General features: G+C 36.0%; 1 protein-coding gene across 1 annotated transcript; it reads right to left on the bottom strand.

Moving 5' to 3' along the window:
- Positions 1-801: 801 nt before the first annotated feature.
- LOC113339918 (endoribonuclease Dicer homolog 3a-like) lies at positions 802-10,517 on the bottom strand. Its single transcript, XM_026585141.1, has 25 exons — positions 10,133-10,517; positions 9,865-10,036; positions 8,646-8,759; positions 8,387-8,521; positions 8,227-8,296; positions 8,088-8,152; positions 7,845-7,976; positions 7,602-7,754; positions 7,289-7,424; positions 7,049-7,154; positions 6,773-6,965; positions 6,507-6,667; positions 6,042-6,260; positions 5,674-5,939; positions 5,323-5,597; positions 4,547-5,067; positions 4,171-4,268; positions 3,769-4,007; positions 3,447-3,656; positions 2,671-3,153; positions 2,284-2,544; positions 1,839-2,165; positions 1,511-1,724; positions 1,284-1,395; positions 802-1,196 (listed from the first exon to the last, which is right to left on the bottom strand). Exons 1-25 carry the CDS (start codon positions 10,306-10,308, stop codon positions 989-991), a joined length of 5,046 nt encoding a protein of 1,681 aa, XP_026440926.1. The 5' UTR covers positions 10,309-10,517; the 3' UTR covers positions 802-988.
- Positions 10,518-14,596: the final 4,079 nt, after the last annotated feature.

The following is a 14,596-nucleotide window of genomic DNA, read 5'->3' as shown; positions in this document are numbered from 1 at the left end:
TAGTGATGTGACTTGGTCATAATAGTATGATCAAAGTGCCAAAGAAAATACACCTCACCAAAAGGCAAGATTCTACGATTACAAATGCAAGACCTTTTGACTCACGTGATCAATCTAAAAGGCATATTTTTCCACGATTGATATAGGCTGATACCAGATTGTTAGGGACTGATACCATTTCATATAGGACAAAAAGGTCTTAAGCAATCCTGACCGTCGGATCGGCTAAATGGTATCAGCCCAGTAATTCCGGTATCAGCCCTTATCAATCATGTTTTTTTGTGTGTTCTATTCGATGATACTAAAATCATTTGCAAATTATAGTTTTCATTAATGACTATATTTTGTGTTCAATATCTTTGATTAAGTTATTACGCCGCCTAAATCTCACTTATCAGTTAAATGAGATTTAGCTAATTGCCGTATATTTACATAACCAGTACCAGGCCTGAGCAGGTAGAGCTAGAGTGTTCAAAGACCAACAGAATTGTGGGACTAAATGTTAATTCCTACTCTTAGGATAGCGATCAAAAAGGTCCCCTACCTTGCTATTCTTGTACCAAACCAGACCATCATCAATCTAACCAAAAAAGTTGATAAACAGGAGAGCCGATGAGGTATATAGTCAAGTCAACCCAAGGGGTCAAATGTAAAATAATTAGAAGCTAATTTGTTTTTAACAGGTGATAATTACAATTTGCTGACTAAACTCTTGACTATAAGATCTACTAGAGATTTAAGGACAGGGAAAAAAACTTGGACTGTAGGAAGTAACAATAAGATGAAGTTAAAAAAACAAGCTCCGGTAAAGAAAAACAAGAGTATTCGCATCAACTGGGAGGATACAAAGGTTAATTTATTGCATACGAAAAGCTATGGAAGAGAGAAACAATAATAATACAGATTATGATGGGCTATGACACACATTTGTTTGTCCTTCCATTTCGCCAAGCAAATATGCACGAATTAATTTACATACAAAGCTTTATTACAGATTGGTGATCAAGCATTTCCCTAGTCTACCAAGTTCGTAAAGCATACGAAGTGCTGCAGAATCCATAGAAGTTTTCTTATCAGCTCTTTGTTCACCTGCCAATTTAATAGCATCTGAGTTCGGTATGTTCAAGGTTATTGTTGACGTATAGGCATTAAAACCTGTCCGTCTTTCTGAACCTTCACCAAATATCATTTCAGTTCTGCACAAAAATTAGAAACCAGTATTAAACCCAATTGTATCCAAACAAATGTGATGGTGAAATGCAGAGGAATTTGTTTTTACTAACTTGGACTTGTATTCTTCGAATTGGAATGTTGGCGTTGACCACTGCAAACTTTTACAGAGCTCGTAAAGAGATGTTCGGGGACCTCCTTTCTTCATATTAATTATGACATTAACTGCAAATACAACATCAAAGAAATTAACAAATTTTGATCAAAAGAAGTCGAGTCAGCTGAAGCAAATATATTAGCATAGAAAATTTGTGGTGGTCAAGAACATGCTCGTCCATACCTAAAGAGTCCTCGGAACTGGATTTGTCAGAAGTTGGTTTCACAGGTATTGCGCCTTCTGCTGTCTTTATCTTTTTACTAACAGGGCCAGCGTAATTTTCAACATTTGACTTTTGGCAGATGTCGATATTCATGTTAGTAGGGGAACCTTCGCGAGATTGTGTTTCATGAGCCTTTTCCATATAATCATATCGTACATGGAGGATGCCTCTAGCCTGTTGCATTAACATATTGGTAAAAGTAAGTACGAAGCATCAACAATAATTTCATTTTCTAAAGGTTCAGAATATAAACCAAATATGGCGCCAAAAGCTTCAGTGTTGACAAACCTCCAAGTCTTTTAATAAATGAACAGCTGCCTGGCCTTTAGCAGTCTTTCTGGTTCTATCAGATCCCTCTCGTATCAACAGAACATCTTTTGTTTGTAAGCGAAGCTCAGCATGAACCATTTCCCCATTCTTTGTCAATGTGTCTTTTAAAGAGAACCCATAATGGCTACATAGTTCAATTAGTTCTCGATATGGAGGCAACTCAAGTTTCTCAGGTGTAACAATCGGAGAGAGTAGTGGTTTAAATACTTTCCAGACAATATCAAGGTTAAGTTTAGTGTCCAATAAAACTGCCCCTGTTATACTCTCTAACAAGTCTCCAAGAGCCTGTAGCAGAAAAACAGAAATGATTGTTAGAAAAATAAAAATAAATCGAATGATGACTTTCCACCCATCCACATCCAACTTGTGAAAAAGTAAAGCCGATATTAAGATATAAACTTACTTTGGGGCATTTAATTCCTTGGGTTTTCTTGGACTTCTGGACAGACTGTGCATATGCTGTTATTTGTTCGCATAGAAGTCCAGAAGAGTGATGAAGATGTTGTTGAATATTATGCTTAACGACAGTTTGAGCAAAATTTTCGTTATTAACAGAAGCCGAACGTAAATCAGTCAACTCCCCTGGATCAACATCTGTGTGGTTTTCGAAAAGGTGCAAAGTAATAAGCACATCCAGCACAGAATCGCCGAGAAATTCAAGTCTCTGAAACACAAGATGGAAAGATAATCAGCTATTCAGCTAATCAGTCATGTAGTCTTTACAGAAAAAAATTCTGATAACCCGAAGAATAAAGACTACATAGACGATATCCCAGATGTTTTCCCGTACCTGATAACAAAAACCAACCCCAACTTCTTGCTGATAAGATGCATGTGTAATTGCTTCCAACAAAAGACCCTTGACGGAAAAGTTATATCCAAGTTTTGACTCTAGCATGTTGAATTCATCCACTTTTGGCGCAGGACATAACAGACATGCTTTATTGATGGCTTCATCAACTAATGATGGCTCAAACTCGCAAGGGATACCTAACCATTTCATCACATGGAATGCAGCACTTAATCCACCACCAACATAGTATGCTCCTATCAGTGCTTCAACACAATCTGCTATAGTCTTGGAGCACATCCACCTGTGACCGCTATCGCAAGGCTTTCCAACCATAACAGAGGCATCATCAGTTTCATATCTACTGTCTAAAGGCACTTCACAAGTATCTACGCCACAAAGACAAGGAACAGGTGCACGTATAGAACGTTGTCCTGGAGCGACCCAACGACGTGGATCAAACGCACTGTCTCGTATATAGCCCTGTGCAGCAGAAGCCAAACATTAGCTTTTATTGACAAATAGAAAAGAACTTTCGTAAGCCAGTTAATCTAATGAATGTCGGAAGAATTAGTATCATTGACATAGAAAGCTTCACGAAAAACAAAATTAAGAATACATTTGTAACATATATCTGCAAGCTATGCTTAAAGAAAAAAAATATATCTGCAAGCGAAAACTAGAAAAAGAACATACGAAAAAAAAAAAGAAAAAAAAAATGCTTAACAGGTCTCTGTAGAGCATGTAAAAGAGCTAATGCACCTACTCCAACCTACCTGTATTTTTCGGTTTGTCCCACACTTATGTAATGTTAAGTTACAAACGGCGTGCGATCTCTGGGAAGATAACTGCCCTTCATGCTTCCCCGGGTATTTGAGAAATAGATAGCAAGTAACAGCATATTTCAGTATGGAATCACCCAACAATTCCAAGCGCTCGAGAGAGAACTTTTCACAACACCTGAGTGTAGTAATTGCTTCCAGTACCTAGAGATAACAAAGGCTCTCATTAATGATGACATAGACATTCTGTGGGGTTTTTCAGATTGAAGGTAAATATCATAGAATAAAACTAAAAGGGATGTTTTATGTGACACACCAGAGTGCTTGATATGAGGGTACTGTTAGAAGGACAAGAAATTTCTTCTCTAAGTTGGTTGGCCAGCATTAGAGACTCCAGCCGATGCATTAAAGATGGTAGCAAGTAAAAAGATTTTAAGACGCTTATTGATACACCGACTTTAACTAGAAGCTCCGGAGGCATGTGAATAGTAAACAGGGGCTTCTCTACCATCCTGTTAGAGCTACCTTTCTTTTTCTTCTTGTTCGTTGGAGCACCTGAAAACAACAAGAGCTTAATGAAATAATACATAATCTGCAAAGGAAAATGAAATGGACACACTTAAATTTATAAGTGGTATACATGCAGAAATTTACAGCTCTCAGTACCATTAAGAGACTATAATATAAATTGATACATCACCAAACGAAATTGACTGACCTTCATAAGTATCCTTTGTAAGAAGAAGATTGTGTGGGTTATGGCTTTGCTTCAATAAAAACAGGGGCTGTTCTGGATGCTTCAGCTCAATGCCATACCTAGACCAACATGAGTAGATAAGATGGATATGTTCTATGCAAAGTAATGAAAAAAATAAATGTAACAGAACAATAATGGCATGAAAACACGCAAGGCCATCATCTTTTAGAGCCACCTATGCCATGGGTGGGAATTTTAACGGTGCCTAATGGTCAGAAAGGCAATGCATAATTCCTACCAATCAATGGGAGGTCCTAAGCAGGTCTAAATAGTGAAAAATTTACACCATTCGACGTAATAAGTAAAGGGTCAGCAAGAAATGTAAGAAATTACTCACTTTTTACTAAAGTAATCCCTGAAGGAAGTGTAGCTTGATGGAGCCTCATCTGTGTTTCCATCAAATGAAGTCTCAGAAGATTTATCAGCCATCACCTCAAGGACAGAATAAAGTTTTCCAGTGTGAATTGCCAAGACGACCATGTCTTTTACTGAGTTTTTATCAACTGAACAATCAGCCAAATTGATGGAATCTTCTGAGCTCTTGCATTCAGTCCCAAATGATGAATTATCCGTATTAGAATTGGAGGAACAGTTATTATCTTCCACAGAATGTGTCTTCATAAACTCAACTGCTGAGTTACTTGCACTAATTTCTCCCCAGTTGATTCTCAAAGATTCATGACTTGGAACAGTTGATTCAAGCGGTAAAAGCATATACAAATTTGAATTGCTCCAGAAAGAGCTTGTGTCTTTCTTAAGTAAGAATTCTCTTTTAATTCCAGTTGATTTCGATCCAACAAAAAGCTTTCCAAATAAACCATTGAAAAAAAGTTCCTGAAAAATCTTTGCTTTCTTCACCTGTTACGTAAACAAATAAATAAGAGATTTCAGCTCAAGTTCATAAAGTTGATCCATAATCGCTGATAACAAAAACTTCTGAAATGGCCTGTCATTTATAAAACCCAACAAGCTATTTCGTACTGTTTTGTTGTCTGTAGAAACTTGTTAGGCTGCTCAGGAAAACAGTTCAGCTCAGATATCCACAGTCTAAAAGAGGTACGTTAATAAGAAGATCAATCGCCGAATGAAATTATGTTGTCCTAGTTATAGTACCTGCTCCATGTCCAGGTGGAATTGTCCACATGGGGTCACAGAAGACTTGATTAACTTGTTAGGGATCGAAAAAAGTTCCACCTCAGCATTTGCTACATCATCATCTAGTTTTGGCTCAAGCAAGAGAACAAAGCTAGAGTAGAATACGTCAACCTGATCACAAGCAAAATCTAATTTATATGCATGCAAAGTGACGCCGTTCAAATTCTCCGCCCAAAATCCAGATAAAGCACGGACAATTGTTGTCCCATGTAATTCTTTTCTTTTTGTTGTCCCTTCAGGAAAACAAAGAAGGTGGGTGAATAACAAAACATCAAATCTGAACATGCCAAAAAATGTAAATATCCTTACCAGCAGCCGAAGAATAAGGTTTATTGCTCTTGATGAGATCATTTTCCAGAGGCTCTTCAATACAAGGAAGGAGATGATCGTCAAGAGCTCCCATTTGATGTAGTTTCTTGCATGCTTCAAGACATACCAACTGCTTCGACAAGTGTGAATTTATAACACTAGGACCAACTAATCTTTGAAACGGCGCATTAGGGGGTAAAATCAATATACATTCATAGGCGCCTCCAAATAATGAAAGTTGAAAAATAGGCTTCGGAGAAAAGTACCTACATCAAAAGTAAACAGGTCATGGAAGTACCAGATAAAAAGCCAAGAAATGACAACCATAAACGATAACTGAGAAATTGATAAAACAATAAAAATCTTACTTGTCTCCAGGTAGCTTTTCACAGTATCTATAGATGAGACTAACACTAGAATCAACAGTCACCGATGCTCCAGTAGACTCCACATAATAAGGCTCAGTCTCTTCACCGCAACATAACTTAGTAATGCCAGCATCCGGATCTCTATGTGAAGCGGCAGATGTCATAGATTGCTCGCTCTTGATAACATCAAATAACAAATCTCTCTGGATTGTGTTTCCCCTATATAAACATATAATTAAACTTCTGTGTTGAATATGTGATATCAGTAACAAAACAGAACTAAAGAATCTTGTTGAAACAAGAAAGATTATACAGACATCAAAACAAGGAAAGCAATTCCCTCAACTCTGAAACATGTCAACCTCAATAATACCAGAGAGACTCAACATGCAGTGCATGACTTAATCAAAATGCAAGTTTGATTCTCGGATCCCCCTTTGAGGATGGGGCCTTAATATATATTACCTTTCAAGCATCAAGATGTACTGTGAATCACTCTGCCGAGCTCGACCACGAGACTGAACATAGCTACGAACTGTTTTAGGTAGATCAAACCTTACAACACGGGAGCAATTAGGTATATGTAGTCCCTCCTCAGCCACATCAGTAGTGAACAACAAGTTTATCTACAGGAAATTTTGTATGCAAAAACAGTTAAATTTTTGAAGTGAGACAAGTACCAGTAAAAACTTATGTTAGGTTGCATTTGAGCAGTAAAACAAGGTATTTACCTTCCCAGAGCGAAATGCATCCAAAGTCTCTTTCTGTACTTTTGGTTTCAGTGCATCCATCGCACCATTTCCTCCAGTCAGATATGCAACTGTGAAATGAGATAGGTAACTTACTTTCCTCATAAATCTTTCAATCACTTTTGCTGTGATGATCCTTTCAACAAAGATTAGGCAGAGTAAATCTTTAACATCCCTGCATGCACAAAGTACAATATATAGAGCGGATTAGAGGACGTTAAATGTCAGGAATGGATGAGCCAATGGAACTCTTCTTACCCGAAGGATTGAAATGTTTGAACGAGCCCATATAACTTGGGAGTTATATAACCCTTTTTAGATGCATCTGAAATGCTAGATTCTATATTGAAAAGCTTGTCACTACCTGGAAACAAGAAAAGCAGAATTATACAGGTAAGTGTATCATAAGAAAAGACAAAAAAATGTAAGCTTTTTCTTAGTAAAGATCAGATTAAATACGCTTAAAAAAATCAACAAAAAAAGCTATTATCAACATACCAGGCGGCAAAGATTTTTCAAGTATAAGCAAAACCTCTTCAAGAAAGTATCTACACTGCACAAAACATTCTTGATACAATTCGCACTCCATTGAAATGTCGGAAACACAAATACTTTCTATGGAGACTTTAGCAGCCTAAAAGCAAGAATATACAGAACAGTATTAGATTAAAATATTTCGATATCAAGCACAGCTGCACAAGCATGTCTACAAAGTGGTCTGTAAGAAAGGTGTGTTTTTATAGTGAAGTGGATCCGCACATCATAGTAAATAAAGAGTCCGATATTTTAAACATCAGTTACTGAGGCATACCTCATGTGCACATAGAAGGCCAAGATCTTCAAGGCAATATACAATCTTCAGATAGTAACTAGACAACTTCTTTTTCAATGCTTTAAATGTTTCATCAACGTCTCTAAACTGACTTGACTTCAAATTTTGTGCTTTAACCAATAAACTGTCAAACTGTTCATGCAGAAGAACACCATGAGATGTTTACAAGCAAGCAATAGTTATAAAGAAATGGCAAGGGAGGGAGAGAGACTCCGGGGATACCTTTGACCAGGAAGATTTCAGCTGTGTTTTCAAATCTTCATGAGAGAACTTGCTAGGGTCATAGTATCTTTTGATTTCTTTAGCGGAAGGAACAAACAGTTCTACTTCATTTCGGTCTTCTACTGTATAAATCTGCACAGGAGTATACCAGCAAGTTTGGAATCCAACCACATCGTTTAAACTACGCATTCAGTAGAGAGTATAAAAGATTTGCTTTCATTTGAGCAATTAAGTATAACTGACCTTGGAGTCTAAGACGCTTTCTAGTGAAGCCATTTGGTCATTACAGTTTTCCGCAGACGAATTACCTGAATGTAGAGGCATATTTAAGACTGATACAAGACATATAAACTGCACAATAATGGTTGAGGAAGTTTCTTGCCTTTCTTTGTAACAGGGGAAGCGGTCATTCCAAATATTTTTGGCTTGTTTGCAGACCTGTGATAGAACTCCTACAACAATAGAAAGTAATAATGATTAACTATGTTCCAATATCAAACACGGAGTAACGTACTTCTCATAATATTGGATGAGACTTTTACCTTCATTATTTTTGCATAAGCATGGTTTCCAGTGGTACGATGACATTCGTCAAACACCAGTAGACGCACATTATCTAGACTAAGGAATGCTTTCCTCATAGCATCCAATAGAATCTGAGGGGTCATTACCATTACCTGCAATACGTTTAAAGAGCAATCATAAAATATTGGCAAAAGGCATTACATATTTGAAGACAAACCTAAGTTGCATACTAAATATAAGTTAAAAAACGACTGGACAAAAGAATCAAATAGTTACATCATTCTTTTTTCTTTCGTTCTCCCAATGTTCTGCAGTCCACACATCAACCCCCTTAGCTCCATAGTATTCCTCCACTTTAAAGTCTGTGTTGATCCTTAACACTTCAGCTTGCTGCAAAGCAAAAACAACATTTAAACTCCAATATTAAGGACAAGCGCATGGCGACCGAGAATCAGAGACCCATTGGAGAACCCAATTGATCCTATTGGTGGCAATGCAAAATCATTGCCCCAACCACCTCCAATTAAAACATTAAAACTGCAGCATTAAGGAGAAACATATGGTGACCGAGAATCAGAGACCCATTAGAGAAACCAATTGATCCTCACTGCCCTAACCACCTCCATTGTCAAGATCGCATATTCACATCCCAGATCCCTCATTCAGTTCCAATAGGCCACCACAATCATGAAATAAAGATATATCCCTATAACTACTCTCGGAAACTCAAAAAAATCCCACATCCAGTCCCATTAGCAACCACAATCACAAAAACAATGATACATTCCTATAACAACCCTCGAAAACTCATACAAATCCCACATGCAGCCCCTAGCAGCCAAAATACATTAGTAAAATAATTCCAACCCGAAAAACAGCCAAATAAGGGTGCAGAACCATCAAGAAAAAACTAAACGCACAACCTTTCTTACTAAGCCAACCAATTTCATCCAAAAAAATAAAACACAGCATTCAAACAAAGGAAAGATATATCCCTAGGATGACTCCCGAAAACTCAAACAAATCCCTCATTCAGTCCCAATAGCAACCAAAATCATAAAAACAAAGATAAACCCCTAGAATGACACTTGCCTCTGAAATCACAAACCCAAATCCCTCATTCAGTTCCAATAGCCAACCGAAATCATAATAATAAAGATACATCCCTCAGAGGACTATCGTAAACTCGAACGAATCCCTCATTCAATCCCAATAGCAACCAAAATCACAAAAATAAAGATATATACATATAACAATTCTCAAAAACTCGTACACATCCCACATGCAGCCCCCAGTAGTAGCCAAAAGACATTTGTAGAAAAACTCCAACCCGAAAAACAGCCAAATTTGAATGCAGAACCATCAAGAAATAACCAATTTCATCCACACGACATTCATGAATCAACAAACAGAAATTGACAAAATTGAACTCACAAAATCCATCCCAATCAACTCAATTAACCCCACATTGAATCAAAACTTCAAAAATTAGTACCTGAGTAACAAGATGAACAGTAGGAGCAAGAAAAATCATCAATTTCCCATCTTCTTTATTCATCCCAATATGCTGAATCAACATAACAGCAATCATTGTTTTCCCAGACCCAGTATCCAATACAGCAATTGTATTCCTCCTCACAGCTACTTCAAATACCTTCCTTTGATAACTACAAATCAAAACCCCCAAAATCAAAAACATCACAAAAATAAAAAAATTAGGGGTTTTTATGAAAAAAAAAACTAATCAGTAATAAAATTATTACCTTCTTATATCAACATCTTTGATGTTCAAATCCAAATTAAGCTCTTTTTGATCAGAATCATCACCCCCACTATTGATCAAACCATTAGGGTTTGATGATTCTTCCATGTCTTGAAATTTCCTCTTCAAAGGGTTTATTATCCCTGTTGAGATATCCATTGTTGATGAAGAATCCATTAGAAAAACAGAATAAAGATTCAAGATTGAAACTTTTTTTTTGTGTTTAAATCGATGAGAATTTTATGATGCCCTAGAAATTTCTTTTCGAAACAAGGGGTTTCCTTTTTGGGACTGTTAAGTCCCGGGGGTTACTAGAAACTAGGAATTATTATTGCGCGGCAAATAAATAGAAAGGGTTTTGCCGTTGGGAACTGGGAGTGTTTGGTACATGCAGCAATTAAGATTTGACATGTGGATGAAAGTAGGTCCAGGTTTCGGAAAGTGTGAACAGAATCCGAGAAAGTGGGTTCAGATTCCGGGAAGTGAATTGTCGTTTTTTTTACTGACAGGAGGAAAGTGGTATGGAAATGGTATTTATGTTGGATATCTACCACACGTGATGATGTTACTGTGGATTTATTAGGGTTGGAAGGATTTATTAGGGTTGGGAAAATGTTATTTCTATCATAACTTATATCCAGGCGTTTAAAAAATTTCCACCCAAACTGATTTTTTGTTTTTTGATTTATAAAAATCAAAAAATTATTTCTAAATGCACATCCAACTGTGCTATTAATTTGATTCTTCTGAATTTTACTAGTTTGAATCTGTCTCAATGGCAATGAATGACAGAGTTATGATAAAAGAAAGGCTTCTAAACCCAGTTAGAAATGTACGGAACTAGTTAGGTAAGAAAGGCATTTTATTTCAATAGTCAAATTTATGAACCAAATCAGAGATCAGATAATAATCAAATAAGATAAAGTAAGATAAACTGCTGAGTTAGATTCTGAGTCAAATCCAAACAATCAGAGTGTTAGATCAGACATTGGAATTATGATAAAGTATTTAAACTTATTGCACATTACTCGAATTTTTGGAATTTTATAGAGTTATAGATATTTGTTGAGACTAGTAATGTACGTAAGTTGCAAGTCAGGTATATAGTTATACTTTGATTTAACCACATCTGAGTCACATTCCGAGTCAGACACTAAGAACCACAAAATGAAAAAACAAACAGTCTCACATTTAAATCTAGACTTATGCATATTTTTAAAGTATGCCCAGGTCAGAGAATCCAATAATTTCTAGGCTCGGAATATATTCCATTGGAAGACATAAATCATGCCCAAAGTACTTCCACTTGTTACCAGTACAACAAAACAATGAAACACATTACCAGATCTTTTCTTCTTTGTGTATCTTACACTAGATATAGCTAGGTGATTGAGAATCAAGAAGTACAAAGGATGAAAGATGATGCAAACAGGCTAGAAGAAAATTCATTGAACCACTCAAATATATGTAAAACAAAATTCATATATATGTTGATATATATTACCTCAATGATATTTTTTTTCTTTTTGATCAGATCGGCTCCTTGATGGTTTCTTTCTTGATTAAGTTACCAGAATCTTTCTGCTGGCATCAATCTTGATTTTGATTCTCTTAAATTGTGTATTTTGTACTTGATCTTCTTTTTTCAGTTTGCAAGGAGATTGCTGAGAAAAAGAATCAAGTGTGTTGCTTGAAAATAGTGTGAACCAAAAGTGAATAGGTAAGAGGCAACTAGTGTGTGATTAATTCTGATCCATACTCATAAATAGGTGCTTTGATTTTGAAAGGAAGAAATCACTCCAAGTATACCAAAATTCTATCAATTACCATCTCATAATTATTGCGGCGCCAAATCATAAGATTTTTTGCATTTAAAACCATTTAATTACAGAATTTTGCTAAAGATTTTGTTTAGGTTTCTTCCATTGTGCATGGTTCAGTACCAAATTGTGCTAATATTGTAGACCAGATTGATGGAGCCCTAACTTTCACTCAAAAATGCCTTTACAATGTCAACCCTTCAATGCACAAAATGGATGAACAGTTACTTGCAATATGCTTATCAGAATATCTAGTTTTCGTACCCATGCAAGACAAAAGACATACGAGAGACTGGAATGACTAGCTAGAATGGTGCAGTGGATCTTTTCCGTAGGGTACTGAAGCACAAAGTTAAGGGCCTTGAGCCTAAAAGCATAGAGTATCAAACTTGTCACTGAGGGTACTTGCTCAGAATTATTGTTTCCCATGGCGCATCCAACATAAAGAACATACTGCTGAAAGTCAATATTTTGCATAGAATTACAGATGTAGGAAGAAGTAGTCCCGATTTTATTATCAAACTAGAAATGGCTTCACCTACAAATCACAAAGATGTTTTTCATCCTTATGTCATTTGGAAAACAACAAAAGATTCTAGTATAGAGATCACCTGCATGAAGTAGTGTATATCTTTTCGGAATAGGCTCCAAAGCTAAACCTGTAGTACCTAGTGGATGGACATCTTGAATATAGGAACCCTGGAGTACCAAATTTGACTCCTCGCGTTACCAAGAATCATGTTAAGCATATCAACATATTGCACCCAAATACAGGTATTAGCAAGAGATTACACAAATGAGTTAAACCCTTTTTTATTATCAAACTACCAAGTCATCTTCTATTATAAATGAGAATGATGCATCCCTTCGGGACACAATAAAGATAGAAGAATAAGAAGTTATATGACGAAACATGCAAGGTAATAGACTGGACTAATAAACCAAAATACATCTCATGTATATATGTCCCAACCACAAAGAGCAGAGAAACTAGATTTTCAGGGTTTCTAGAAGACCACGCCGCGGCGTTTAAGGTGCAGCCAAAATGTTGATTCTCTCTTCCAACTGCACATCCAGAAACAAGCACACATTAAAGGAACCAATTTAAAAGATGTGTAGATCTATAAGGTGTTTGCTAAAGTCGCGTTATCTGTTCAGAGAATAACGAAAGATATATAAATAAGAAGATTAATATGGTTTAAATCTGGTTAATTTGTTCTCGTATTGTATTCACAAGACATCATGATGGGTTTTAACAATGTATATTACCTCAATGATATTCTCCAATACCTCCTTGGTATCATAGAACTCGATCATTAATCTGAGCAACCAGACCCGGCACCTTAGGAAATATATCAACATTTTCGCAGATATATCAATAGTTAAAAGAAATCAGACTTAATTAACCAACAAAAATCAATGTTCATAACATTTGTTAACGCATGAGAAACAAAGTTCGCTCTTACTCTCCATCAGATGTGCCTTCCTGTTCACTGATTTGAAGAAATCTGTCAGAAGCCAGGGCTAGCTTTTGACATCCAATACTGTGTAACACCAAATTAATCATGAAAAGTAAGTTTTAAAAAGTTATTATTAGATCCAAATATAAGCGATTTATGTTGAGTTTTCGTTAAAAATGTTTACGATACGCACAGCTCAGTGACTGCTTTTAAGAGTGTGACAAAAGCTCTATTGATTGGTTTGTTAAATTCAGGTTTACTGCAAATATTAGAACAAAAATATCAGTAAACGTATAGCAGAAAGACGAGAGTACTAACTATTGAAAAGGTGAAAATGAATAATTACATATATTGATCGAGATCTTCTAGCCGTTGTTCGGTCAGAGTACAAAATGTTGTTAGCGTTTCAACCATATACCAAGGGTTAAGCACGGTACGCTGATTTTGTAATGCTTCATATTGACTTCTGTTCAAAGTTCCCTGCATCCAATCAACAAGTATAACATACATCAGTACTATATTTGCAACATTTTCTGAATAACAAAATCTGTAGAATTAAAACAATTTTCTATAGAAACCGATAAAAACAAAACAAATCATCCTAAGCATAAGACTAATTAAGGACTAGATAAAGATTTTAAGGAGTTATACGTCAGAGAATTTTCGAGACAAGAACCAGTTGAGTTCTTGTTTGAGAGCGAACACTGCCATTGGATATGCTCCAGAAGATAGATCTTTTTTTTTTTTTTGTGTCCAGAAGATATATACAAGAAGAAAAGGATTGCTTTATGATACAAGCTCTTAATGGTGTCATTTATTCCTCAGCGTTATTTTCCTTAAGTACAGCACATAATAGATTTGTACGTTCGATGTGCTTGTACCAAACTCAAGTGCTGAGTGTACATTGTGTTTAAATGGAAATACTAGGAGTATTAACTTAATTCATCCATTTACTGTGTAGTTAATGAACGATGACTAGACATTACAAAATAAGAAGAAGAGAAATAAATGGCCCGGTTGTTGGTAAGGATGCATCGTTAATGTTTTTGGCGAATGACAACTCAGCGTCTAAGCATCTGGATAAGAGTTATAAAACTTTATAATCATACCTTTTCGATACACATATTTGAAGTATCATACAATTTCTGAATGTCAAATTTATTTGAATTCCAATTTATGACAGAA

This window comes from Papaver somniferum, unplaced genomic scaffold (assembly GCF_003573695.1).
Source record: "Papaver somniferum cultivar HN1 unplaced genomic scaffold, ASM357369v1 unplaced-scaffold_21, whole genome shotgun sequence".
Classification (NCBI taxonomy): Eukaryota; Viridiplantae; Streptophyta; class Magnoliopsida; order Ranunculales; family Papaveraceae; genus Papaver; species Papaver somniferum.
Note: the sequence above shows the minus strand (reverse complement) of the source record. Positions and strands in the feature narration are given on the sequence as shown.